We start from the raw sequence: 27,950 nt of genomic DNA, 5'->3' as shown, positions 1-27,950 counted from the left end.
TAAACCAATCAGAGATCATCTCCCATTCCCTTTAGCCAGGCGCGTTTGGACCTTGGAGCATTGCTATTATGATGGAGGATTGGCACCGTAATATTTTTATTTGTAATCTTCTGCGTGTGTGTGTGCGTCCCTGTGTGTGTAACAAGCATAGTGTGCGCGCGCTGTGCACGAGCCTAGGCGCGTTTTACTAATACGCTGTTAAAATAACAATGAAATGCTGTGTTATTGACTTTAGACCAGGTTTTTGTTGGTCAATGGTGTGATCACTTCTCGCTGCCTCAAGATAGCAATACTCCCAGAATGCACCTGAACACACCTCCCTGTAAGACCAGCACACCCAGAATGCACCTGAAAACACCTCCCTGTAAGACCAGCACACCCATGGGCCACAGATGGGTGCAGGTGCATTTACTGTTTAAACGACGCTGGCACAGGACGGGAAACTGACAACTGTGTCGGTCTTGAACTAGCAAAGAAACTTGCATCGGGCATTGCGTTGTGCTGCACCGGGTGCAAGATAGGATCCTAAACCTCAACATTTAATGTTCCCTGAACTGCTAAAATTCAGCAAAAAAAGACTCAAACTCCTGGTCACTCAAAAATGTTACACATAGTCTCAGATTAATCACAAACAAATCTCATGTTCATGGCTTAAAAATAGTTGTAGCAAATACATTTTTAAACCCAAATCCATTGTTCAATATAACAAAATACTGAACCTCAACACTTAATGTTACCCAAACCACTGAAATTCAACATGTATGAATACATTCAAGCCAAGACTTTACTTAAATTCATGGAACTCCTGGTCAATACTGTAAAGAGCAATAAACAATAAAAACACTGTCACTGCTTAGACCACTAACCATTTTGTAAAACAAAGCACACCAAAATTAAATCACATGGCTTGACCAAAAGCTAATTTCAGGAACAGAGCACAAAGCAGACAGAATAACATAAAATAATAGAAAGTATGATGAGTAAAAGTCATTGAAAGAACAAAAAAAAGAATGACAAAAGAGCATGGAAGAGGAGTTCAGCATTCTAACTTTGAAGGGGAGTTGAGAATGAATTTCCCCACCTTCCTGAGTCATTGCTGTTTGAACATATGTGTAATGTATACATCTAACTCACCATTTTCAAATAAAATCCCACTGAAAGTCCATGAGTCTGCGCAAGAGGCTGGCAACGTGTGAATTGACCGTTCTTCGTTTTTTCCCCTTTGCAACATATGTCCTTTTTTTCTGGGTCAACCCACAAATCATCTGAAAAAATTATACACTAGTTGAAAATCTAGTAATTCACACAGACTAACACAACAAAGTCAACAAATTTACATGAACTATACTCAACATGCACGATCTTCTTGCCTCTATGAATATTGTAAGTTGCACTCAAACTTTCTAAAGCAAAGTTAATTGCTAAATCCCATCACCAGACCTGTTGGAACCATGCTTGAGCCACAGCTAGGCCAGAACAAATGCAGGTGTTAACAGACAATATCTTACCTCTGGATGAATTCAAGCGTGCAGGCTGCCTCCTCTTGGTACTGTAGGTTAAAGATGTAAAAACAGGAAGGAAAAAAAGACGCCAGTCCTGTCACAAAGGTGGACTGGATCCCTTCGCAAACAATTTGGCCCTCAATGCTGAGCATCCAGCGCTGGAAGCGGCTTCCCGTTTCTCCTGTAACAGAAATGTTTTAACTGTCAAATTTCTGTTTTAATTTTCATTTTGAATACAGAGTTTAGTTTGATACCATTGAATTCACTACATACAAGAGATGGGAGATCATCTTGATCAGCAGTGTGATCAGGGATGGTACCCTGCATCTGCATCTGTAATTTAAAACAAAAACAAATGTACACATTTATCTGAATGAATTGTATGGGCTGAAATATGTGCCACCAGAAACTGAATTTGAATAATTTATATTTGAATTGCTAAAATTGAATAATTGCATTGAAAAACTGAAATTAAATCACATAATTTGAAATTGTATTGTTTAATTTGAATAATTGCATTGAAAAATTGAATCTGAATAGTATAATTTGAAATTGAATGTATTTGTTTGTAACTGAAGTCCAATAAAATTTGATCTTCACTGAAAATTGAACTCTCTATATATTCTCACATTCAGTTCTCACTACTCAGATTCAGATCAGCAAATTCAATTTCAAGTTACTGAGACAGACATCCGGGTACTTGGAGGATGAAGGAAGAGCAATCGAGCGCAGATCGATAGGTAGTTCAGTGGCGCAGGAATAGCACTAAAGATACCAAACGGTTTTTGGATGTTGGAACGAAAGAAATGACAAAAACCAAACAGCAAGGGATAACAGTTCACAGGTGACAATGTGTTTTATGATATATATGCCGCCTTGGACCTGCAATCTGAGCTCCGGCGGCAGCGGGAGGTGGAGAGTTCCATGGCCGGCGGCAGCGTCTCTTTCCCCGGGCAGGAACACCGCTTCGTCTCGCTGCTGCGCCGGTCCCCGCTGATCCAGATCGGACCGGCCAAAGACAGAGTGGTGATCGGCAGGATCTTCCACGTAGTCCAGGACGAACTGTATGTAGATTTCGGCTGGAAGTTCCACTGCGTTTGCCGGCGGACGGAGAGAAGCTAAAACGGGGCAGCAGAGTCCGTTTGCGGCTGCAGGATCTGGAGCTCACTGCCCGGTTCCTGGAAGCCAAAACCGACACCACGCTGCTGGAGGCCCGGGCCGTACTGCTGGGACGGCTGGAGGGAAGGGAACCCCGGGAGAACTAGAACCAGGACTCAGCGGAGCGGACTGTCACAGCCTGCTGAAGTTTAAATCAGAGGTTTCCTAAAGGGAGTATGGCGGGACTCGGACTGTGGACGACGAAACATGATTTTAAGTCTCGTTAAATAAATAACTACATGCAGAAATAAATGAAATGAATAGTGGAGGAGTGAGCCTGGACATTTCAGTCTGTTTAAACTTCACTTTGAAGCAGAACCTCTGAAGGGTGAATTTTCTGTTTGGACTCAGATCTGTGAACTGATTATAATAAATTTTCTTTTTATAAACACATGAATTAGTCTCTTTGTTTTGTTTGTTACTGCACATGATGATAAAGCTACACTTTTAAATCACAAACAAAACTAACTGTAATATGTATATAAACGCTCTAAGGAAGGAGACAAACGATCAGATATTAGAGTTGATTAAAAATACTCAAATAATAATTTACTATTTTGCGTTTTAATGTGGAAACATCTTGTATAAACTCAGGGGACTGGCTCTTACATCACATTGTATTGCAGGCTTGCTGATGTACAAAGTAAACCAATGCAATTCAAATGTTTAAATTAATTAACATGTATTTTCAAATATGGATAGTCACAATATTTTGCATGCAGTAGGCTAGGCTAAGGTAAGTAGCAATAGTTCATTTTAAGTTTAATTAAGTGGAAGAATGTGACTAATAAACCTAGGCCTACTTACACCAGGCATTACATTGTGAACAGGTAGATTATAATAGGCTCGTTCAAGATGAAGTGCGCCTCGCCTGTAAAGTAGACGAGAGCAGGCGGCAGCAGCGGGGGCGGTGACAAAAGTCCGCTCTCAAGTCGGACAGTTTTCCAGCTGACTCCAGCAGCCTTCAGGCTGAACAGGAAGTGACAGAAACACGGTGGTCCGATTCCGATTTAATAAAATGTTATCAGACCCCTATATCAGCTCCTACACAGTCTCCAGTTGTTTTTATTATGACAAAGTAGCTGTCAAAATTCTCTACATGTGATCTGTTGCTGATTTTAATAAACAACAGACTGTAGATGATCCGTAATCTGAACAGATTTAGTCTCTCTGACTTTTAAACACAACTATCAGCCACACAACATGTGTTCTGTACAGAATAAGCTTTTAAATCAGACAAATCACAGTTAAAATCCCTCCGATTGAAAATCAATAAAAAGTTTATATAAAACGTCATCATGTTGAGTTGATTCTGAACCAATCAGCTGTTTGATCAGCTGAGAGGCCGGCGTTTCCCAGCATGCCCTGGGTCCACCTGCGTCCGCCTGGCTCTTGCAGTTGGTGAAAAGCAACTGCGCTACCTGCGTCTCAGAACTGCGGCCGCCTTGGTCTCGTGAGATTATCGTTGCCCACGTGTGCATGACGTCAGAGCAAGTCGGGATCAAGTCGGACACAAATCTAACCGGCATGCATTGGGCGCCGATCGCCGGTGATCGATTCTGCGCAGATCTGCGCAGATCTGGCTCATCTTGAACGAGCCTATTATCTATGAGTCTCTGGGTCAAGGCGAGGCTGTGTTCCAAAACTTAGGTGCTGATTGGCCAAGTGGAGTCCTGTGTATCTGAACTCTACCTATCGCTCTGCGCTCGATTGCTCTTCCTTCATCCTCCAAGTACCCGGATGTCTGTCTCAGTAACTTGAAATTGAATTTGGTAATCTGAATTGTGAGAACTGAATGTGAGGATATATAGAGAGTTGAATTTTCAGTGAAGATCAAATTGTATTGGACTTCAGTTACAAACAAATAAATTCAATTTCAAATTATACTATTCAGATTCAATTTTTCAATGCAATGATTCAAATTAAACAATACAATTTCAAATTATGTGATTCAAATTCAGTTTTTCAATGCAATTATTCAAGTTTAGCAATTCAAATTCAAATATAAATGATTCAAATTCAGTTTCTGGTGGCACATATTTCAGCCCATAGAATTGCTTCCTGAGTCATTGCTGTTTGAACATATGTGCAGAAAACCTCTGGAAATAGAATCTAGAGCAACACAATACAAGGATATATCTTTGAATGAACTCGATCAAAAACATGCAACTCAACAAATGGACTGGTCTGTCATAACAAAGACCAAATACCTCCTATTAGTTATGACTATGAAATACGAGTGAAATGTTGCTGTAACATAGCTCAACCAACTCAGAAACGACAGAAACATCTACCACAATAACAGTCACAGAACCTACCACAACAGTCACAGAAGAACATACCACAACAACCCCTGTTGTAGTAACAAATGGAGTGGTTACAACATCACCACTGGGCTGGGCTGGGCTGGGCTGGGCTGGGCTGGGCTGGACTGGACTGGACTGGACTGGCCATCTGGCATACCGGGCGTTTTCCCGGTGGGCCGACGCACTTTTGGGCCGAATCGCCGATAAATAGGCCTTTTTTTTGGGCCGCGCCGGCCCACAAAGTACTCACAGCGGCCCATTGGTTAATTTTCTTTATTGACACTGGCCTGACCCAATCAAATGCAGGAACCCCCGTCCACACTCCGTGCCGCAAATTTACGAATCCCACTATGGCCACGCCTCCCGGCCCAGAGAAACGAGCTGTAAAAGTTTAGCATTTACGTTAAAATGGACAAACGGCCACCAAACCGCAAGGGAGGTGCAGAGAAATAACAGGAGAAAAAGATTAAGAATCTACAGGCGGATTCCTCAAAATGTGCCAAAAATTTCGGACATGTTTGGGGCTGTAGTAGCTGCTTCAACATCAGCATTACCTGAAGCCGAGGAGGAGGGGAGGTGGCTGGCAGAGAAGCAGAAACAACAACATGACCAGAAACCGAGGAGGAGGCGAGTGACCATGACAGGGCCATGGGAGCGACTGAGGAAAAGATGGAAGAGAGAGTAGAGGATGATGTGGTAAGGAGTAGACAAATCAACAGGGACTCCCAGGAAGGGAGGGAGGCTGTGTGTGTGTGTGTGTGTGTGTGTGTGTGTGTGTGTGTGTGTGTGTGTGTGTGTGTGTGTGTGTGTGTGTGTGTGTGTGTGTGTGTGTGTGTGTGTGTGTGTGTGTGTGTGTGAGTGAGTGTGAGTGTGTGTGTGTGTGTTATGTGTGCCTCACGTCATAACGACAACAAGCAGTTTGGCTGTAACATTAAAGTTAGTGGCTGTCAGGTAACCTAACTGCTTAAAGCGCCCATATTATGCTCATTTTCAGGTTCATAACTGTATTTTAAGGTTGTACCAGAATAGGTTTACATGGTTTAATTTTCAAAAAAATAAAAAAAATTTGTTGTACTGCACAGCTCTCTCTCACTGCTGCAGATCCTCTTTTCACCTGGTTTCTGTTTTAGCTACAGAGTGAGACCTCTTTTCTTCGATTGCACTCGCACATGCGCAGTAGCTCCGATGTAGATCATGTCAGCTAGCTAATGGTGCGTTCTTTTTGTCCACCGAAGTCGTTTTACGAGTTGTTTTCTGGAGTTACGACCCGGAAGTTGCAAAAAGAACGCCCCCGAGGTCGTAATTATGACTCGTCAAGTTGTCTGAACTCAGAGGACCCCGAGCTCACTTTCAAAGATGGCTACGTCGTGCATCACACGTAGTAAACATTGTGGTTATCTACAATTTTAAGCACTTTTGTCTTTGTTGTAACCAAATGAAGAAGTCGTACACATAGCGCTGTATACTGCTACCTATAGCCATAGGCATGTCGCTACAGTCTTATTAGGAGTTAAATACCGCCTAATTAGTTATTTTGTAGCTTGTGCAGCTGAAATTGGCTAGAGACGCTCGGTTGCTATGACAACAATGGCTTTAAGCCGAGTCTTGAGCAGAAAGCAGAGCAGTAGCCTAACGTTAACGTTAATCAAAACGTAATTTTCATGTATCAAACTGTGAAATATATTTGTGTAATATGTCAATAACTGGGTGAATAGAATCCTAAATGTTACTAAAAATGTTACAAAAATCCATCTTTTCTCCAACTCGTAGTATTGTGTGACAAAAAGAATGCAACAACCCGCGGTTATTCGTTTTTCAACACGGATGTGACGTCACACTCGAGCTACTAGTCGCGATTACAAGACAAAAAGAACGCACCATAACTTCAAGGGGGTAAGCGAGCGTCTGGAATGCGTAGCTCCTATGGCGTCATTTTGATGCTAATAAGAGATCACCCGTCGTTAGCATCCCATTGACTGCCATTCATTTTGACATCACTTTGACAGCGAATAACTTTACATCTGAAGCGTTTAAAGACTCTATTTGTCCATTGTTCATTTCTAAAGAAACACGACAATGTATAAAAGGCCCAATTACCTTGTACCTCACGTTATGGCTCCGAAGCAGACGTTTTTGTAAAAATAGGCTAACGATTGTGTCATGAACAAGCGACTTACTGTCGCATAGTAGAGGAATTACCGTATAGTACAGGAGAAGCTTGCAGGCAGTTTCGACTTACATTAGCTGTTTAGGTTTAATTACTAATGTTAACTAGCATTTTAGTTAGCAATAATTAGCCTGTGTCTATGTTATCTCCTTACATATACCTACGCTGTCCGTCTCTGTAAGATTGGGAATTATTGAGATTTCTCTTGGCACAGCTACCAGAAGACTTACAACTTTCAGACACGTTGCTCGCTAGGGATGGGCATCGTTTGGATTTTAACGATTCTGATTCCAATTCCAATTCCAATTCTTCCTTTCGATTCCGGTTCTTATCGATTCTCGATTCCAATTCTTTGAGTGGTGGAGTTGAAACGGGTTAGATGCTTATTTCACAAATAAGAGGAAAGTTTTATTTTGATTCATAGGTGGGTTGCAGTTTTACAGCTTTTACAATGCAAAATCAAGCCACACTAGAGCTCTGCTTACTGTGCTGCACTGCTGCAACACAACAAGCGCCTGGCTGCTACGGAAACCAAAACTTGCGCATATTAAATTTGGAACCTATGATCAGATTTGAAACCAAATCCTCCAAACGATTCCAATAAAGAAATGATTCCAATGGAATCGTAATTTTTGAAACGATTCCGATTAGGAATCGGTTCTCGATGCCCAACCCTATTGCTCACGTCACATTTACGTCGTCTCTCTCAGTTGGAGGCTGCGCAGTAAAGCAAGAGATCACCGGAAAAGTGCTTCTAATAGCCTTCAGCTGTCTCCGTCCAGAGCAACGGGGTCTGTTGGTCCATTGTATAATGTCTATGGCTAACTCTCGCTCAAAACAGCATGGATGGATTTTTTTCAAAGTTTGTATGTGTGTGAAAGCACCAGAGACACAAAATAACACCCCAAATCCCAGAAAAAGTGTTTTATTTCATAATATGGGCACTTTAAGCTTACATTGAAAATGCTAGCGGTTAGCCTGTTGGGTAGCTGAAAAGTCTGTGTGATCTATAAAATCAGTGGTGATACAAGCATCAGTGTTCCTTGAATTGCTTAATTAGCTCTTTTCCAGGGCATATACTCTCAGCTTTATTGTAGCTTTTGGGAAGGGTTATGGTTATTGTATTTAGCTGACACTTTTGTCCAGCAAAATAGTAATAAAAACAATAATGACAATACAATATAAAATATCAATAATAAAAAATAACAAAAATACCATAAATATACAAATCATAACTCTAAGAATTAATTCATTATTTAAGTGTAAGATCAACAGATAAGTCTTGAGACCCCTCTTGAAGAATCCAAAACGATCACATGAACGCTGAACACTAGGAAACTCATATCATAGAATGCACGCATATTTTAAGAGGACTGTCTGCAGGGAATGTGTCTGACCAATCGCAGTGGGTGTGGGCCGCCTGGGCCAAAAATGCCAGGGCCAATTTTTTGTCCTGCAACAACGTCCACTGAAAAAACGACAGTGAGAGAAAAACCCAACACTGCTGCTGCCACAACCCCAGAAAATCCGACATTGACGGAAAAACATACCACAGAAAAACCCACGATAACCACTGAAACTCCAGCTGTAACACCTTCAACTCTTCAGTCTTCAACACCAGGCAGAAAAACTTTATGTTTCTGCAAGTACATGGGTCAACTTTTTTCTCCTGGTAAGCATTCAGCTATTGCCATTATTTGTTGTTCATATTATCATTATAAACATTTTCGTCATGGTTACACCTTTCCTTACAATGTAACCTGGCACATCTGATCACAATAGGCAGCCTACACTATAAGCTGTTTGGGCTTTGAGGTCAAACCTGTCTATTATCATAATCCACATTCTGGTTTGGCCTGCATTCCTTTAAATCATGGACAAAACTCAAACCAAGATGTGGTCAAATTTATGTCCATATGTTCCAACAAAACATTTGGCTTCATTCTGTTCAGGAAAGACCTTTTTCATCTTTGTCCATGCAGTAGTGTTCACCTGGTCAGTCATGGTGCCTGCACAATGAAATAATAGGTGACCACAACTAGAACGTTTGCTAATGACCACGTTCCTACTTTCATCTATCGCCAAAATGTAGCATTTAGAACCACTTTTATTCAAAAACCTTTTATGATCATAGATCTTCACATCTGATCATAGATCCTCATATAGACTTTACATTTAAGTGTCCATTAAGCTTAGACTTGTATTCACAAAAGTTGCATTATAAAGACAACTGTAACCATGGCACTGTCACTTGTGTTTCTCACATGATTAGTCATTTTTCACGTAACTGCCTTTTTTGTTTTTCTCATATAGGTAGATTCATGTACAATAAGACTGATGGAGAAGGCTGGTGTTTCACTGCATATAGCAATTTGACATGCAATGTGGAGAAGCTTGCAAGACCATGTCACTCTACTACTCCACCAACTCCTCAAACCACCACCACAACAAGCACTACAAAAAAAAGATATGAACCCTGTTCATATCTTAATCCACCTAGAAAGGTAGTTAAATTTAGTTATAGAAACAAGACACAGATCATTGTAGAATAAAAAAGTCTGTTATTACGAACTAACCCCAAAATTAAGTAGGTCTTTAACTTAACTTTCTTCGTTTTCCAAGGTCTCTATTCTGAGAAAGCCTGAAACAAGATCTTTTATTCCCCGATAAAAGGAAGGAACATTTAATTCCTAGTCTGTTTACTCTCATTGTTCTTTTGAGTTGTCAATGAAAATATCAACAGATAAGTGCAACAACAGTTACTATCGATTAATTCGACATGCAATTGCTGATTCGTTTAAAGTACCTCTATATTATAATAGATGCTTGTTGGTTTTCACAGCTTAGTTCTTCCCTGGAAAAGTTCTACAGTAGAGTCAAAGTCTCTTATATCCTAAGATTTCTTCTCCCAGTAGTTGGAGAATATTGTAACAAAGGTCAATGGTTGTTTAATTTAATTTATTAGGGTAGAGCTAAGGGGGTTAGCTTGATCAAAACCAAGGCTATTCTTTGTGGGATCTAATAACACACTACAGTAACAGACAACATAAAAACATGTTCACACCATAAGACCAACTCACAATATTAAAAACCAGACAAACTAACAGAACAAGATATTCTAAATAAAAAAATAGCTGGGGTGCCTTGATAGCTTACCTGTTTAAGCATGCGCCCCATGTACTAAGGCTCAATCTCTACCACAGCAACCCAGGGTTCGAGTCCGACCCCCTGCCCTTTACTGCATGTTATTCCTCCTTTCCCATTCCTTCAGCTGTTCTTTCGGATAAAGACCAAAAATGGCCAAAAAATAATCTTTAAAAAAAAAGATCTAAAAGTAAAATAATTTACAGGTAAGTAATAGAGCATTGTGGCGTACCTGATATGTTACTAAAGGACATCCACAAATAATTCCAACATGACAATTATTAATGAAATTTAAAAAATTAGAGGGATTGATGTAAACAACTGTACATATTTTGTATTTCATTAGCATTGATAGATGTAAAATAATTTTCTTGTTTTCCTGGATAACATAAATTAGAGAGGCATATGTTGTGCATGTATGCACCTGGGGGGCTTAAACATAATATCTATTTCATGGTATTAGATTGCTAAAAGTACTACTTTGTCCTTTACAGCATGGTGAGTCATGGAGTTTAAATAACTGCACCAGAGATACATGCGACAATGGAAGGGTAATGACAGAACATGTGCTATGTAAACCAGTGACCGAGACTGTATGTGAAAATGGGCTCCAACCAGTCAGGGTTTATGATGAAGGAGGCTGCTGTTTCCACTATGAATGCACTTGTAAGTTCAAATGAAAGTCTTTTTTAAATGTCACATTCAAGCAATGTCCTAAAACTGCTACACTACAAAAAAAACTACAATATATACAGTTTTTCTGCGATGTGACAACTAATGTAGTCTTCATCTGATATTTGCAGGTGTTTGTTATGGCTGGGGAGATCCTCATTATGTGACATTTGATGGCCAGTATTACAGCATGCAGAAAAACTGCACATATTTCCTCGTGAAAGAGATCATTCCTCAATACAATTTTAAGATTCTTATCAACAAGGAAAACTGTGATGCCTCTGGAACTGTGACCTGTGCTAAATCCTTGATTGTGTATTACAAAAACAATTAACATATTCTTACACAGGACAGAATCCCAAAGACCTTGAACAAGGTAAATTATTTACAAACCTTCTCTTTACTTGAATTTATTTAAATTATATGCAGTGATAATGATGATTTGTTTCACCTATCCAATGTTGCAATCGTGTAGGTATATGTCAACTGCAAGCAGGTAGTCCCAAACTACCTTAATGATGACTTCATCATAACAAGTACAGCAATTGAGCTGCTCTTAAGAATCCGGGCAATTAATGAAGTTGTGATGTTTAAAGGGCTATTGTTCAGCGTTGACTTGCCGTTTGCCCTTTTATTTTTGCCACAACAACACAGAGGGACAGTGTTGTAAGATGATAATCAAATTTATGTTAGACTAAACATGTTGAACAGCCAATGAGGTTGCTTGTTATGTTCATAGATGAAAATATATAATCAGTGCTAGATTAAATATGAAAGTGCCAATGGATGTACCAAATGTGGTCCCACATGGATTGTAATATCGGTCATGTTAATATTTACTTTCACAAGGTACCTGTGACAATAACAGGAAAAATGACTGCAGATTACCAAATGGCCAGATTAATCCTACATGCTCAGAGATGGGAAATTGGTCTGTACCAGATAAGAACAAGCCATATTGTGATAAGCCTCCAAAACCAATCCCAACACCAAAACCTACACCAATACCATGCAAACCTGACATTTGTGAAATTCTGATCAGCAAGTAAGAAGTTACAGAATAAATATGAACACAATACGTCAATTAATTCTGGCGTATCACTATGATTAACAGCCTACTTTCTTTTTATTTGTACATTAAGGGTGTTTGAGCAATGCCACAAAGTACTCTCACCACTACCATTTTATGAGGCCTGTAAATTTGATGTTTGCCACGAGGACAAACCCAACTTCGGTTGTTTCAGTATGGAGGCGTACTCCAAGATGCGTGCTGAAGCATCTGTCTGCATACCCTGGAGGAATGCTACAAACGGACTGTGTGGTAGGAGGGTTTGTTTTACTAGAAAGCTAACGTTATTTTGACCTGTTTTTTTTTTATCATTTTGATATTTAAATCCCCTTTCTCTTGTTGTAGAATATACAACATATGTCCAAAAAACAAGATCTACAAGGCTTGTGGACCAGCTGTTGTACAAACATGCAATGCAAGGTAATTGCTCAATTCTATAATCAATATTATGAATCAAATAATGTCAGCAGCTAGTAATTTTTGGGGCATTTTAGTCCTTTGTTTGACAGGATAGCTTAAGACAGGAAAATGGAGAGAGAGGGGGAATGACGTGCAGCAAAGGGCCGCAGGTCAGAATCGAAGCTGTGGCTGTTGCAGTAATGACTGAGCCTCTGTACATGGGGCGCATGCTCAACCACGTGAGCTACCCAGGTGCCCCTGCAGCTTGTCATTTAACAAGACTGGAGTCTATAGCCAAGCTTGTTATTAGGCTGAACCAAATGTAAACACCAGCATACACACAATGACAATGCAATTTAGTCATAAACCAAAGTAGTACGCATTCAAATTTAAATTTTACGATGGCATTAGATGAAAAGTAAAGGGATTTCCAAGATCAATATAATTGATCCTAAGGGGGAATCAATGTCTGTACCAAATGGCACTGCAATCCACACAGTAGTTTTGAGACATTTCACTCAAAACCACAAATGGAAACAGCTCGGAGGCGCTAGAGGGAATGTCAGCGGTTCACCAAATTTATTAGGATTCATCCTGTGAGGACCATGAATGTCTTTTCAAACTTTGATGGCAATCAATCAAATAGCTATTAAAATACTCCAGTCTGAACCAAAGTTGTGGGCCAACACACCAACACTGCTATCTCTAGAGCCATACCGCTAGCCAATACTTAGTGTTTGCACTGCATTATACTGATCATTTATAATTTTAAAAATGAAATAATTATGTCTGTTTTTATATTTAGATACAATGAAGAGTATGCACGAAAATGCCAGGAAAAAATGGAAACCAGAACCAAGCTTGTACTGGCTTCATGGAGGGATGTTTCTGCCCAGAGGGGCTGACTCTGTTCAGTTTGAATTCTGACCTTTGTGTCTCCGTCTGTAAGAGCATTTTCTGTTTTGAAGAATTCAAAAATTCTAATTCTTTGTGAATGAATTAATGTAAACAGATTGTTTTTATTGTTTTAGGTTGCACTGGACCTGATGGCCAACCTAAACAGGTAAGTAGCTACAATACATGACTAATTATCATTATTCACACAGTGTTCATTGCTGTTACGACATTAACTCTTTTCCGTCTCTCAAACAGCTTGGTGAGACTTGGCAGAGTGGCTGTAAGCAGTGTGCTTGTGATAAGAACGCGCTGAGTGTTCGGTGTGAGCCTCTCATATGTCCCACTCAAGAACCAATAACCTGTACAGAGGAAGGAGAGGTGTTGGTGGCCCACACAGTGGACTGCTGTGAGAGACTGACCTGTGGCGAGTGATAAAGTACACACACTTACACATCTGCTCACATTATGTTTTATATTGGATCTTTAAATAAAGAAGATATACACTCCTGTGAACTCCACTGATTTTACACACAAATATCAGTTTTCTCTCCATAGAGAGTACTACTTAGCTTATGAAAAAGTTCTATGATCCTTTTCTATGTATTAGCTGTCTAAAACCAGAGAAAATACACCCAGTTGCCAGTTTATTAGGTTCCCTTTGCTAAAATTGATGCAGTCTAATACAGCAGTCCTGCAATAAATCCTGAATACATTCATTAGGCTAAATGTGTTCCGTTTTTGTTGCAACTGTTCTAGAGAGGTGTTGTTTCAACTTTATGATCATTTGGGAGGATGTAGTTTGTGGTGCTGTTGAACTGTATTGCATTATACTGACAGGTGTTTCTGTGTCTGCTGCTTTGAGTCAGTGAATCAATCGGTGGAAATTGTGTTCATTCAGTTAAGAGAGCCATTAATATTTTAAGCTGTAAGTAAGTGTATGTAACAAGTATTTGCCTATTTTACAGGAGTACCTGTAATAATTTAACTAACCCTGTAACTGACCATTTTTAGTCATCTTGGTTTCATTCTATGCTATACTCGCCAACCCTTGAAACGTCTTACCTTTCAACCAACAGAATGCAAAATGAGCCGCTGTTCATTGACGACACAGAAGTGCCAACTGGGATTTGAATTAAAAATCAACATGTCAAATGACACTTGCTGTCCATCTTACCGCTGTGGTAAGCTTTCCATATAGGTTTCAGTTCCATTTACACAGTGTTAGTGTGTGAAAGACTTTAAACTAAATTAAACTAAGCCTGTATTGTAATCATCTTTGTTAACATTTTTTTATCTAGTACCTAAAGGCGTCTGTGTCTTCAATAATACTGAGTACCAGGTAAGGAATAATATATTTTTTAAATGTGCTCTATTAAGAATATTTTTGTTTGTGTTTTACAATAACTCTATTCTATTCTATCTATTATCTAGTCATGCAAAGTTGGTTTTGGTTTTATTTGCTCAGGTTTGAGACATCCGTCTGTGAGATTTCTGCTGCTATCTGAATAAATTAAGGTGAAGATAATTTGTGTTTGTGGTGTTTCTACTCAAGAAATTGTTGACGGTCTATACTTTAGATAATCTAGATGTTGCTGTTGAATCTTTTCAACAAAAGATGTTAGTGTTCAGAGCACCACAAACTGGACTGCATTTAGATTTGAGTGGCAGCAGGAATTTCAGAGATGGATATCTTAAACCATTGCACATTTAAACAGCTAGATACCTCTTTGGGTAAGTACAAAAAAATTTCTCTTTTTGTAATTTGGATGAAACTATCCTCAGGGTGGGAAATATTCTGTAAATACTACTGAGGTTGATTTGTGATTTTTTTCAAATAGGGCTATGTGTATGAAAACACACCTGGACAATGTTGTGGATCATGTAAAAAAACAAGCTGTGTTATGGAGGTCCCAGGCTTCACTTCTCCGATAATTATTAAGGTAAGTAGAGTATAATGGAAACACCTTGAGAATCAGAGTCTGTAACTTAAAATTGTGGTATCAGTCAGAATTGTTTATGTTGACTAATTGACCTCTTCTACACCTCTGACAGCCTTCTGAGTCTTGGTCACCACCAAATGACAACTGTACCAAGTATGATTGCCAAAAGGTGAAGAATGAGTTCATAACCTCTAAAAAACAAACAACATGTCCTGCATTTGATCCAGAGAACTGCGTTCCTGTGAGTATAATCCAGTCCTGAAACGAGTATCATTTCTTATTTCGAGGAGCTGTAATCTTTGTTAATAACTCTGAACTGATGCTGCACTATTTTACAGTGTACTTTGCAACAAACTGTAGAAATGGGTTACGTTTTGCTATTTCTGCTAATGATATGTGTAAAATGCACAAAGAGCATTTACCTTTCTGATATTAGACTTTTAATACAGGCTAAATTATTCCAAAAGAACTTTTAGGTTTTAGATGTGCTGACATTTTATAAAAAGAAGATAAAAAGACACTGTAAGCCAAATATAAATAAATGTATCTGCAAATAGGCTGAAATGATAATTTCTATGAGGTAATGTATATGGTTAATATGAGAGAGGTAAATAAATACCCCAAATGTGCTGAAATACACAAATATATAGTGAAGAGGTTTTTGCTTCATATTGTCTTGTGCAAAAAACAGCAGTAATACTAATGACTTTTCATCTGTTGTCAATCTGCATATTTTATGATCCACATTGTCTGTATTACAGGGAACTGAACAAAGTGACATCAACGGTTGTTGCAAAACTTGTAAGTATGAGTTAGTAAAATCAATTCAAATTACCAAATTTTACTCCCATCCTCTGTTACTCGTACGTTGCGTCGACAGTGGTAAAAGAAAATTGTATTACTTATGAATATTTTCATTATTGATTATTATGTTGATATCTTCTGGATTCATTAATGGGCAAACATCTGTGGTCAATTAAAACCTTTAATGCTGTTTTTGCATAAAAACAGAGGCTAAAACTCCTCATATTAGATGCCTTATTTCATTGTGCCACTGAAATGGTAATGTGTGTTTTTGCAGCAAGATGAAAAAGATGTTTACGTGTCATTTACAGGTACTCCTCTTACAAACTGTCAAATGACCAGGAACACCACCTATCTGCAGACAAAGAACTGCAAGTCAGTTGTGTCAGTGGAAATCACAGCCTGTGCAGGATCCTGTGGCGCGTCCTCATCAATGTGAGATTCATAAAAAAGCACCTATACCTATACAGCAGGATATACAGTACAAACTACTTACTCAATCATGCCAAAACCACCTGTTTTCATGTGAAGTTTTAAGATAAATGTTTGTTTGCTGACACTGATCCTATTGGAAACTGTCTCTATTTACAGGTACTCTGCAGAAAACAACCGTTTGATGCATTCGTGCTCATGCTGTCAAGAAATGACCACCAGTAAGAAGAATGTGAAGATGACCTGCGCTGATGGCAGCACGATGCAGCACTCCTACATTTCAGTTGACAAGTGTGGTTGCCAAGTCGCTGAATGTAAAGACAACATTTAAAACTAAAGTTAATTAAAGGGAAATCTAATTAATATACTTTATTAAACTTAAACAACTCCTCTCCAAAAACTATTAGAGTCAAGACTCAATATGTGAAGACACACACACTCCTTAGGATTCAGCATTGCCAAATAAGGGTGAATAAGTTAAACCTTTTAAACAGCAGAGATGTGGTGTCCTGGTGTCTCTTTTAGCTTTTGAAGAGGTTGATCTTTTTGAAAACTAAACAATGTGGTGTTTTTAGTCTTAGAGGGTCTTTTTCTTACTTTTACTGTAAATGACTTGAGAGATAAAAGACACATGAATGGCTTTAGATATTACAGTACATTGTCATTGTCTTTTGGGGAATGGGATTATATTTGTGGTATCGTGTGAAAAATTTAAAACATGGATTGATTTTAAATGGGTTTTCATTATTTCTAACAGCACCATCAACATAAATGATCTTACAACCCATTGAATATACTATCATCTGATGTTTTAAATCTGAATGTCTTCAGTGTCATTAAAACTCTCATTCTTATTGAAGATCATGTGTTCTTGTTTTTTTTATTCCTTAGCTATTTTTTACGAGGATTTGTCTTGTGTTTGCATGATGCACTGTTGTTAGCAAGGAGAATCTCTTCATTTCAATTAAAAACATTTATTTTGCCTATGGCACCATAATTTATAAGTTTATATGTATACAACTTTTGATTATTTGATATGTAGACATATACAGTTGGTCACCTACAAACACATACAGTACATTGAGTTGTAGTCCACTTCCAATAATAGATCAACTAACTTGTTTAATTATTATTTTTATTTATTAAGTGATACTTCTAGGTATGACAAAAAGCCTACCTTTTACACAATAAGCAAACATTGTTTTTATGTAATGTGCACATTTCTCTAGTTTTATCCATAGGTGCACAATCAAAATTGCACATTATTTTTTCTTGGTTGAATTAACAAGCAGCTGAGTTACCTCTAAAGCAGTTGGCCTCATTCATTCGAATAAGCACACCAATATAAACTAAAATAACAATACAGTACAACTAGATTTCGACACCTCCAAAGGACTTTGCAGGATAAATTCAGTAAAAGTGGTTTACTTTTGATGTCTAATAAACGAAATAAATTAATTTGTGAACTGTCTCTGTAATATGATATGCATTCGAAATAAATAGAGGAGCCTGGAATCCGTTGCAAGTTTTTTTCATTTCTTCCCTCACCTACCCCGTCAGAGGCAAAATGAAAATAATGTAGTTAACAAATTAAGTCAATACATTGAATTCATATTCAATTTTAAATACAATAAAGATTAATATCTATGTTTAACCAAATTATATTGTACCAAATTTTATAAAATGTGCTATTTCAATTAGGTTTAATATCATCATTAATAACATTCACATTAGTGGTAATAGATTTTTTATGATTAAACCAGAGACGGTTTAGTTATAGAGAATCTTTGGTTAAACTGATATATTATTATTATTATTATTATTATTATTATTATTATTATAAAATATAATTATATTATCTGGATCTTGCTTGTAAAGAGCGCACTCCGGGCTCTAACTGGAACTGGTTCTTTATCGCGTTATCCAGTCGGAACGTTTTCAGTGTAGCACACCGCTACTGTCATGTCGGCGCTGAAGTCAGGACGCTCACTGTTTGAGTAGTCAAAATTCTGTTTAAAATAACTAATTCAGTTATTTTTATATTCAAGAATACATTGATTTGAGATTGTGTATTAAGAGAAACGCGGTAACCATCACAGTATCGATTTATGAGGTAACGTTAAAGTAAGTTTATTGACGACTTCTCCGTCAGCCTTTTTCTCTTCTCTTCGTTAGCTAACGTAAAACAGGTTAGCGAAGTTAATATAATAAAACCGTCAACACAACAGTTGCATGCTTGTGTTTAGTTCGCGTTACCTAGCAGAGGATAGCGCTATGTAGGAAGAATGGCATTTATTGAGGACGTTGTAGTGGAATCAACTGAACTAGTTCTTGCTTCCATATCAAATATACCAAAGGGCTTAATATCTTCTGGTAACGTTACTTGCTTTATTCTTGGTACCATTAATGTTCCTAATGTTAATTCTGTAACTTCAGGTCAACGTGTAATGAGTTAACACGGTTCTTTCTAATGCCCAGTTTATAATTTTATCCGTAAGATTAATCACACTGATTAGATCAATACTGCTGTGCAGGAAATGGTTATTAATGACAATCCATTTCTTTTTCAGTTTGAGCCATGTCATCACTATCAGAGGAGGTGCTGCTGGTGGTGAAAAAGGTTCGCCAGAGGAAGCAGGATGGCACACTTTATCTGATGGCTGAACGTATAGCCTGGGGTCCAGAGGGCAAAGACCGCTTCACAGTCAGCCACTTATATGCAGATATTCGCTGTGAGTACTCTATACCATCCAATTAGAAGTAGTGCTAAAATAAGTATGTGTTGGTGATGTAATCAAGCTGCACTTTATTTGTTCTCTATACAGGTCAGAAGATCAGCCCAGATGGTAAAGCCAAAATTCAGCTCCAGCTGGTGCTTCACACTGGCGAGAGTACCACATTCCACTTTTCCAATGAGAGCAGTGCACTCAAAGACAGAGATGCTGCCAAGGAGCTGCTGCAGCAGCTGCTGCCCAAGTTCAAGAAGAAAGCCAACAAGGAACTGGAGGAGAAAAACAGGTGAGACTCAGTTGTTTTAACAAGATTGTCCTTAAGGATACATCTGGTAATATTGTTAATATTGTTTTTCTTACTGTTATCAAATTGCATTAAAAGACCAAAACCAACAATGAATTTCCCCTTCTAACAAGTATTGTCTGTGTAACCAAAGAGCTACATTATGTAAAACAAACTATTACAAACACACCAATGAGCCACACATGTTCCTTCATTGTACTTTATTTTGAGTTAATCCCACATACACAGTTCTGTGTATGCATAACTCAATAGAGCGCCAAATCCATCCACAACAAAAACTCACTTTACTCCTTAATGTCTTCATCTCAAAATTACTTATGAGGAATTTGGGCAATCTATTCATTAATAATTTTTGTTTTAAAATATTGTTCTCATAATTTCTCTTTTAGGATGCTTCAAGAAGATCCAGTGCTTTTTCAGTTGTATAAGGATCTTGTGGTGAGCCAGGTGATCAGTGCAGATGAATTCTGGGCCAACCGGTTAGGAGACATAAACAACGCAGATCCCACTTTATCCAACAATAAACAGGAAGTTGGTATATCTGGAGCCTTTCTGGTGAGTACATCAAGTCTGGCATAATTAGACCTGACATTTTGAAAACAATCTTAAATTTCATAATTGATTCAAGCATGGGCAACTTCAGCATTAACAACATAGTTTTAAACATAATTTGTGTGCATTACAGGCAGACATTAGACCTCAGACAGATGGCTGCAATGGCTTGAGATATAATCTGACAGCTGACATTATTGAATCCATCTTCAGAACATACCCTGCAGGTAAATGATTAAATCTCATCTTGGGAGTTAGCTCATCAGTTGGAACAGTAATGATAGACCAGTAAAAGGCTGCTACAAGCTTAGATTTTCTTTTCAACTAACAACTACAACAATCACTGCCAGCCAGAGAGGGAGAATTGCTTTGTGAAATCAGCTGGTATATCTTTAGATAAATAGTTTAGTGCATTCCTGTTCACCTCAGTGACTGATATTAAATGTGCAGCAGTGTTCCTAGACACTGCAACTAGATTGTACTAAATATATTAATATCGACTTGCATTGTACTTGCAGTGAAGGAGAAGTATAGTGAAAATGTGCCTCATAACCTGACGGAGAAGGACTTCTGGACCCGCTTTTTCCAGTCCCATTATTTTCACAGAGACCGCATCAACACAGGAACACAGGATATCTTCTCAGAGTGTGCCAAGCAGGATGAAAAGGGTAGGACTTTAAAACCTTTTCAGGTCCAAATCTAACCTATAAATGCAAGGATTTTCCACAGATGTCAGTACATGTTTTATTTTAACATTTAATTAATTACTGCAAACAAAACCACTAAGCCACAAATCTGTTTTCATATGTTTTTTTAAACTGTCTAATGCAGGGTTAAAGTCTATGGTGGTTCAAGGAGTGAAGAATCCTTTAGTCGACCTCCTGTCGTTAGAGGATAAAACATTAGACGAGGTGAGATTTTTTTGATTAGCCAATCGCTGCCACGTCTTTCTACTAAAAAAGAAATGATTTTACCTGTATAGCTTTCTTTTTCCTCTTTCTCCTTCAACCTCAAGACTTGGTGTTTTCTGTGACACAGGGTTATGGATTTTGCAAAACATTTCCATCAACTTCCAATTCGAACAGGACAGTAAAAGAGAGCAGCAACTCTGCCATTATAAAGCGGTTCAACCATCACAGTGCCATGGTGCTGGCAGCAGGCTCACGCAAGGGGTAAAGAAATTACTTTTGAAAAAAAATCACTTGCTTAGTCTCTTCAATTTGTATCTAACTGTATCATATTTTCAAAGGGAAACACCAGCTGACCACGCTAGTGAGACGAGCAGTACAGATGGAAACTCAAGGGATTCTGACTTCTTCCAGCCTCCTGTAAAGAAGGTATGATGGCTCTGCAGCTTTAACAGAGTTTTTCCAAAATATGCTATATTACTCTAACACCTTTTCTGTTGGCAAACTTCCTTAGGTTAAATTACAAGAAGTCATAGAATATGAAGATCTGCAAAGGGAAAACAGACCAAAAACAATTGCATTAAACCTCAAGAAGTCTGACAGGTACATTGTCCACATTTTATTTTTGATTCTTTGTTCCGTACAGGGTAACTGTTAATTGTTAACTCCAAATGGTTGTGATTATTGCAAATATTTTTGTAGATTATGTTCATCCTAATATGTTCATGTAGCATATCAAAAATCATACATTAACAGTGGGTGATGATGTTGTTTGCCACATTGTCACAAAACTCAGTATTAAAGGGGTGATAGAATGATTATATAGGATATTTCACACTGTTCCTTAAAGGAACACGCCGACTTATTGGGACTTTAGCTTATTCACCATAACCCCCAGAGTTAGATAAGTCCATATATACCCTTCTCATCTCCGTGTGTGTTGTAACTCTGTCTGACGGCTCCACCGGTAGCAGCCCAGCACAGAGCCTGCAGGTAAATGGTTACAACAATGCTACTGCTCCAAATCAGTGACAAAATAACGCCAACATATTCCTATTTACATGTTGTGATTTGTAGAGTCACAGCGTGTACAAAAAACAACTTAACATGAGACACAGCCATCTTCTAACCCTAAACAAACCGGGAACTATATTCTCAGAAAGGCTTGCTGCAAAGCAAATCACTCCACCCAAGTAGCAGAAGTACCTGAGCTTCGCCTTCTGAGAGTATAGTTCCCAGTTTGTTTACAGTTAGAAGATGGCTGTGTGTCATGTTATGTTGTTCTTTGTACACGCTGTGACTCTACAAATCACAACATGTAAATAGGAGCATGTTGGTGTTATTTTGTCACTTATTCGGAGCAGTAGGCTAGTTGGAACCAGTTACCTGCAGGTTCTGTGCTAGGCTAAGCTACCGGTGGAACCGTCAGACAGGCGAGCCATAAACTCAACAACTAATGTTACTGTACAAAGCACTAGATACAGAGTTTCGTTAGTTTATTCATCCTCCAGTGTGGGTCATGCGCACATACACCTATGCTTTCGACACTGTGTTCCCCGAGGATCCATGTTGGAGAAAAAAAGTTTACGTACCGTGAACCGGCCGCTGGCAGACAGCTCCTGCGCACCACCCATTGGGTGTCCACTGCGCCGCTGCATTAAATCCACATGTCCCGCTCCATTGTCCGATGTCTACTCCTTCTGAACACTTTTTTTCTGGGCCAGTATTCCGTATCTCCTAGGAGAGCTCCAGCCAGCGCGCAGCGGGGTCTGAAGGTGTACAGTCCGGGAAGCAAGCCAGCGATCCGGGCAGGCACTGGCCTCTCCCACGTCATACTGTGGAGCTTCCGAAACAGTCATACTAAATTTGCAATTAGTCATAAATTTTTGGAAAACGGCCCATATTTGAGCTCTACATAGTTGATTTCTCGCATAAAAAAGTGAATTTAGTAATGAAATATCAGACGAACAATGTATAACATTTCTGAGATCTGCGCGATCTAGATTCACAAGACAAACTGATACCAGATCAGTGGGCTATGTAAATGTTGGGGCGTGACAAAGATAGAAGGTGGAGCCAAATAAGGAAGAGCCACCGAGTTGACGTCAACTCGGTGGTTCGTTGAGATTCGCCCGTTTTCAGAGGCGGTTCAAAATTGTGAGATTTGCAGAGGAAAGGGGTGTCAATGGGATTTTGAGGTTTTATGTATGTCCTATTTACCCACCAAACTGTCGTTAGTCAACTATGACAAGGTAAACTCGGTTTTGCGTTCTATCACCCCTTTAAGTATTCAGTGAATAATATATGAAACAGAAAAGTAAGAAGATTTTTCTGCATTTTAAAATCTGTAGTCTCGCTTTGCCAGACCCTCCTCCAAAGCCCGCTGGAGGAGAGTCTCCAGAGAGAGAGTACTCCACATAGCGTTCAGGGATGGGAGGAAAACGTGCTCTGGTTTATTGGCATTTCTTTAAACCAATCACAATCGTCTTGGGCGGTGCAGAAAAGCTGCGGTGCTGCTGCAAAATAGACTCGGAAGGAATTTGTTTTGGTGGAATATGTATATGTTTAAAAGAGTTGTTTAAGTCATGCAACAGAAAACTCAGATTGGACAGATGGTCTAGCTAGCTTTCTGGATTTACCTTGCAGAGATCTGAGAAAAGGTTAACCATATTCCTATAAATCGACTAGAGTTTAAAATGTCAACACAAAAGAAGCCCAAGGCAATGGCTATCCGGCCTAAATGAGCGAAATCCAGCGGATTTTCCGGCGGCAATGGAGCATTCCCAAAAGTTGAACGTCAAGGATATAGACTTTAAAATCTGTAACCACCAAATATTTTGTGTTTTTACTTATAATTGACTTTTGTTATCAATTGTCTTTCCATCAGCTGGACAGAGATGAAAAAATAAATGAATTGTGCTCTCAGGTCTAGCTAAGCCTCTATCACTTTAAGACATTTTCAGTTTCAGTAGCCAGAAATCAACTGTGCAGAATTTGGGAAGAGGCTCATCACTTCCTCTGGACACTGGACAGAGTCCTCACTTTAAACTGTTCCTAAATAGATTTGGTATTTCATTTTACAGGTCAGATGTATTGCTTTCATGTATGTATTGTATTTGCTGTGTTGAAGTTCCTGCCAGTGGCCATAACACCAAAATTTCACTTCAGCATATAAAGTGAATGTATGAAAATTGAGGTGGAGGGGATAGGGTGCTCTTCTATTTTGCAGACCCCACTTTATGCTTTCAAACAGGCATTGTATTCTCGGTTGAATTTATGGTGACTTGTTCTAAAGTATTTTCTTCTCACTCCCTCTTATAAGGTATGCTCATGGTCCTGTGCCACTTCAGTCCCAACACTATACGACAAGTCAGGATATCATCAACTCTGTCAACTACATCCGGCATGAGATGCTTAATTACAAACCCAACCTCACTCAGGTTAGATTCTACACACTGTGTTTTACATATTCACCAGATTGAAATTAGGCTGGCTGCACAGAACAAACTGTCTCTGTATTGGGAGTCAGCAATCATTGCACTTTGGACAAAGATTTATGATCATCTTTGTAGTTTGATCCATTCATACACCGCTCAGAAGTCCAATAACAACACATTCTCAGTTTTTTTTTTAATGTTTACACGTTTATTTCACACATCATCAACGTATCATTAAACACTATTTCATAAGGTACAATGATCATATATAAGTCACGTGAAATGGGGACCCCCAAAGCTACTAAAAGCTAAAAGGGGGGTAACTATAAACAACAACAGATAATATACAAACCAAAACTCAATTTACCATAGACACAAAATAGACAATACAAAATACAGATACTTAGACCAGACTTAGACATACTTAGACTAACATAGACAAATACTACAAACAGACAGACGGTCCCAACACAAACTATAGCATTTAAAGAATAATCAATAATATGTTATGAGCAATTTTTCCTTGAGACTTTTCTTGAAGATGGAGACAGAATACGACACTTTAAAGCGCCCATATTATGCTCATTTTCAGGTTCATAATTGTATTTTAAGGTTGTACCAGAATAGGTTTACATGGTTTAATTTTCAAAAAACACCATATTTTTGTTGTACTGCACAGCTCTCTCTCACTGCTGCAGATCCTCTTTTCACCTGGTCTCTGTTTTAGCTACAGAGTGAGACCTTTTTCCTCTTCTTCTGTACTATCTTTGATTGCACTCGCACATGCACAGTAGCTCAGATGTAGATCATGTCAGCTAGCTAGCTCCATAGACAGTAAAAGAGAGGCTGTTTCTCCGACTTCGGTCAGTTACAAGGCAGGATTAGCTGGGAGACTTCTTCTAAATGAGGGCGCACATGTAAGTAGTTCTTTTGTAGATTATGGTAAACTTGTGTGTGTTGTAGCAGTGCTTTGCTATTGAGAATGAGGTAGCATGCTAGCGTTAGCATAATGCTACAAGCTAACGGTTGCGGTTAGCCAGCAGGTGTGTGCAGGGGACAACTGATTGGAATAAGCTCACACAAACGGTAGTTTAACCTATGGATAACCTGGAATATCATGAATTCTGAAAGGCATTGTATTTGGTAAGCCTTAATAAACCCAGACAACAAAATGAGCAGGGGTATTGGACTCAGAACATGTTAATTCCCGTATGATTTTTTTTCTGTAAAATCTGTAGTTTTTTCAAGTGGCTGGGAAAAATGTTACACCATATGACATTACAATAGTTTAAATGGGGCTCAAACAAAGTTTTGTATAAGGTGAGAAGTGCTGAGTGTGGGAGAAAATGTCTTAAAAAATAGCCCAACATATTTATATTTTTTTTGTTAATGATCAATATGGCATTTGAAATTTAAACATTCATCAATATAGACTAATAATATTATAATATTAAGATCAGGAAGCCTGTTACTCCAGTCAAACACATCCAGGTTTCCCACTTCCTGGTACCTCCAGCAGCACTATTTGTTTGGCTATAGCAAACTATAATAAAAAGCTAAGAACATGATTTTAAGATCATGAACACCTGATTATGTTTGAATATTAATGTGTTTTAAGAAATGTAAATAGTTCAAACTATGAATGGTGCCTTCAAAGTGTTTAACACAGTAATAACTTTTTGCAGGTGTTGTCCAGCACAACAGCCAGTTCTGCCATTGCAGCACTTTCTCCAGGTGGCGTCCTCATGCAGGCAGCAACACAGCAAGCCATAAATCGTAAGTGTGTTGGACAATTGCTAAATAACATTATTATTACTTATTTTGAAAGTCGGTGATCACTGACCAGTGTGTCTGTAGCACATAAAGCGCATAATTTCCAACCAATCACATAGTTTGTCCTGCCCAGGTCTTTGGCGACCCTGGTCGTGTGCAATTCACAGCAAAGCTGAGTCGAATGACTAGGGTTAACCCATTCAAACACACAGTCGACCTTGGTATAACCCTGGTTGAGCCCTGGGTGTGAAAAGGGGTATTGGACTGCTGTCTATTTTGTCTATTCTTTTAATCTTTGTTTGTTGTTTTTTCAGAAATGGTACCTACTGAGGTTCAAGGAGAGTTGAAGCATCTTTATGTAGCTGCTGGAGAGTTGTTGAGACACTTCTGGTCCTGTTTTCCTGTAAACACGCCATTTTTAGAGGAGAAGGTGACTAATAATAACTTTATTGAAAGAGGTCAAATTATTATTGTAACAGTAAGTCATTACCATTTTCCATATATTGACACCCATGATTTTGAAGAAAAAAAAATCAACTGGCACTTCTAATACTCGTCTCATCAATTTTGATGCTAAAAAAAAAAAAAAATCTTCAGATTTGTTCTTATCATACTTTTTCATATAGGTGATGAAAATGAAGTCAAACCTCGAGAGATTTCAGATGACCAAGCTTTGTCCTTTTCAGGAGAAGATTCAGCGTCAGTACTTAAGTACAAACGTAAGTCTCTAAGCTATCAATGTTGACACAATGTCTTATAACAGGTGGCACTTGTATTAAATGTCATATCCCCACAGCTCACAGGGCATTTGGAGGAAATGTTGCAGACAGCCTATCGCAAGTTCCATGTCTGGCAAACCCGCCGCATGTTGAGGAAAACCTGAGGTCTGATGCTTTGTCAAAGAGAGGACAAGGAAGACATTACAGTATATGGACAAGTGACCTGAGAAGTTTTTCCAGACTGCTGTGTAGAGAACACAGATCACAGCCTGATGGGACAAGATTCACAGAGGCTTAATGAGGATATAGATGGACGCTGCTACATCCCCAACTGTTCAACCGAGACTAACTGAATCTCAGTCAGAAATAACTGTAATTTGTTTCTTTATCTTTTGTTTGTCTTTTCTCAATGGTTGAGAGATTGGTGCCGGTAATGGTTAAATGGGACTTTTTAAAATGGTGTAATATGACCAAATTTCAAATGGAAAATTAGAAAGGCACTCAGGAAAGGCTGATGTGTGAAATGCAAGCAGAGGACAGCCAACACGTGTTTCGTCAGTGCACAGAGCAGACAAATAGAGCTACAAGGAGCCCCTCTGAGCATTGTCAATTTGGGGAACAAAGTTCCAAAAAATCTGAAGCAAAAGGTGAAGTGAATATAGCAATACTGAAAAGACTGTGTGTGTGTGTGTGTGTGTGTGTGTGTGTGTGTGTGTGTGTGTGTGTGTGTGTGTGTGTGTGTGTGTGTGTGTGTGTGTGTGTGTGTGTGTGTGTGTGTGTGTGTGTGTGTGTGTGTGTGTGTGTGTGTGTGTGTGTGTGTGTGTGTGTGTGTCACACAGTCACTGGTCTGTAATGTCTGCACCTTCTGTCTGCACTGAAGACATTAATGTCACTGAATTAAAGTGAGCTTTTGTTCATACCTCTGTCTATTGAAAGTGCAGTATTTCATTAATTAATTTCATTGTAGTTTTTTTTTTTTTCTACTGAAGCACTTCATAAACTACAATAGATCTGTATATTTGTGTTGCCTGTCAA

At 38.7% G+C, this 27,950-nt stretch overlaps 1 protein-coding gene, 1 long non-coding RNA gene and 2 pseudogenes across 4 annotated transcripts; 3 read left to right on the top strand and 1 right to left on the bottom strand.

The window, feature by feature from the left end:
• Positions 1-380: 380 nt before the first annotated feature.
• On the bottom strand, positions 381-5,455 carry LOC120564085. Its single transcript, XR_005640057.1, has 4 exons — positions 4,979-5,455; positions 1,776-1,835; positions 1,509-1,683; positions 381-1,265 (listed from the first exon to the last, which is right to left on the bottom strand). It is a non-coding gene; the product is annotated as an uncharacterized LOC120564085 (long non-coding RNA).
• Positions 5,456-5,504: 49 nt separating this feature from the next.
• On the top strand, positions 5,505-27,842 carry gtf2h1 (general transcription factor IIH, polypeptide 1). Of its 3 annotated transcripts, none has more exons than XM_039808731.1 (15): positions 5,505-5,662; positions 19,061-19,222; positions 19,316-19,508; positions 19,916-20,081; positions 20,212-20,305; positions 20,597-20,746; positions 20,910-20,989; positions 21,117-21,250; positions 21,328-21,415; positions 21,501-21,589; positions 24,309-24,426; positions 26,109-26,199; positions 26,511-26,626; positions 26,823-26,915; positions 26,993-27,842. In XM_039808731.1, exons 2-15 carry the CDS (start codon positions 19,069-19,071, stop codon positions 27,077-27,079), a joined length of 1,653 nt encoding a protein of 550 aa, XP_039664665.1. In that variant the 5' UTR covers positions 5,505-5,662; positions 19,061-19,068; the 3' UTR covers positions 27,080-27,842. The 3 variants fall into 3 exon arrangements, with proteins under 3 accessions (XP_039664665.1, XP_039664663.1, XP_039664662.1); XM_039808729.1 differs by lacking the exon at positions 5,505-5,662 and adding an exon at positions 18,414-18,603; XM_039808728.1 differs by lacking the exon at positions 5,505-5,662 and adding an exon at positions 18,414-18,614.
• On the top strand, positions 8,514-12,100 carry LOC120563787 (annotated as a pseudogene).
• Positions 12,195-17,349, top strand: LOC120563786 (annotated as a pseudogene).
• Positions 27,843-27,950: the final 108 nt, after the last annotated feature.

This window comes from Perca fluviatilis, chromosome 8, assembly GCF_010015445.1.
Source record: "Perca fluviatilis chromosome 8, GENO_Pfluv_1.0, whole genome shotgun sequence".
Lineage (NCBI taxonomy): Eukaryota > Metazoa > Chordata > Actinopteri > Perciformes > Percidae > Perca > Perca fluviatilis.
This window is presented reverse-complemented; position numbering and strand designations above follow the sequence as displayed.

Bases quoted from the DNA above. Each gene is read 5' to 3' on its own strand.
- gtf2h1 (XM_039808731.1), top strand. From the start codon at position 19,069: ATGTCATCACTATCAGAGGAGGTGCTGCTGGTGGTGAAAAAGGTTCGC. The intron at 19,509-19,915 runs GTGAGACTCAGT...TTTCTCTTTTAG, and splicing joins GAACTGGAGGAGAAAAACAG to GATGCTTCAAGAAGATCCAG. The intron at 21,416-21,500 runs GTATGATGGCTC...AAACTTCCTTAG, and splicing joins TCCAGCCTCCTGTAAAGAAG to GTTAAATTACAAGAAGTCAT.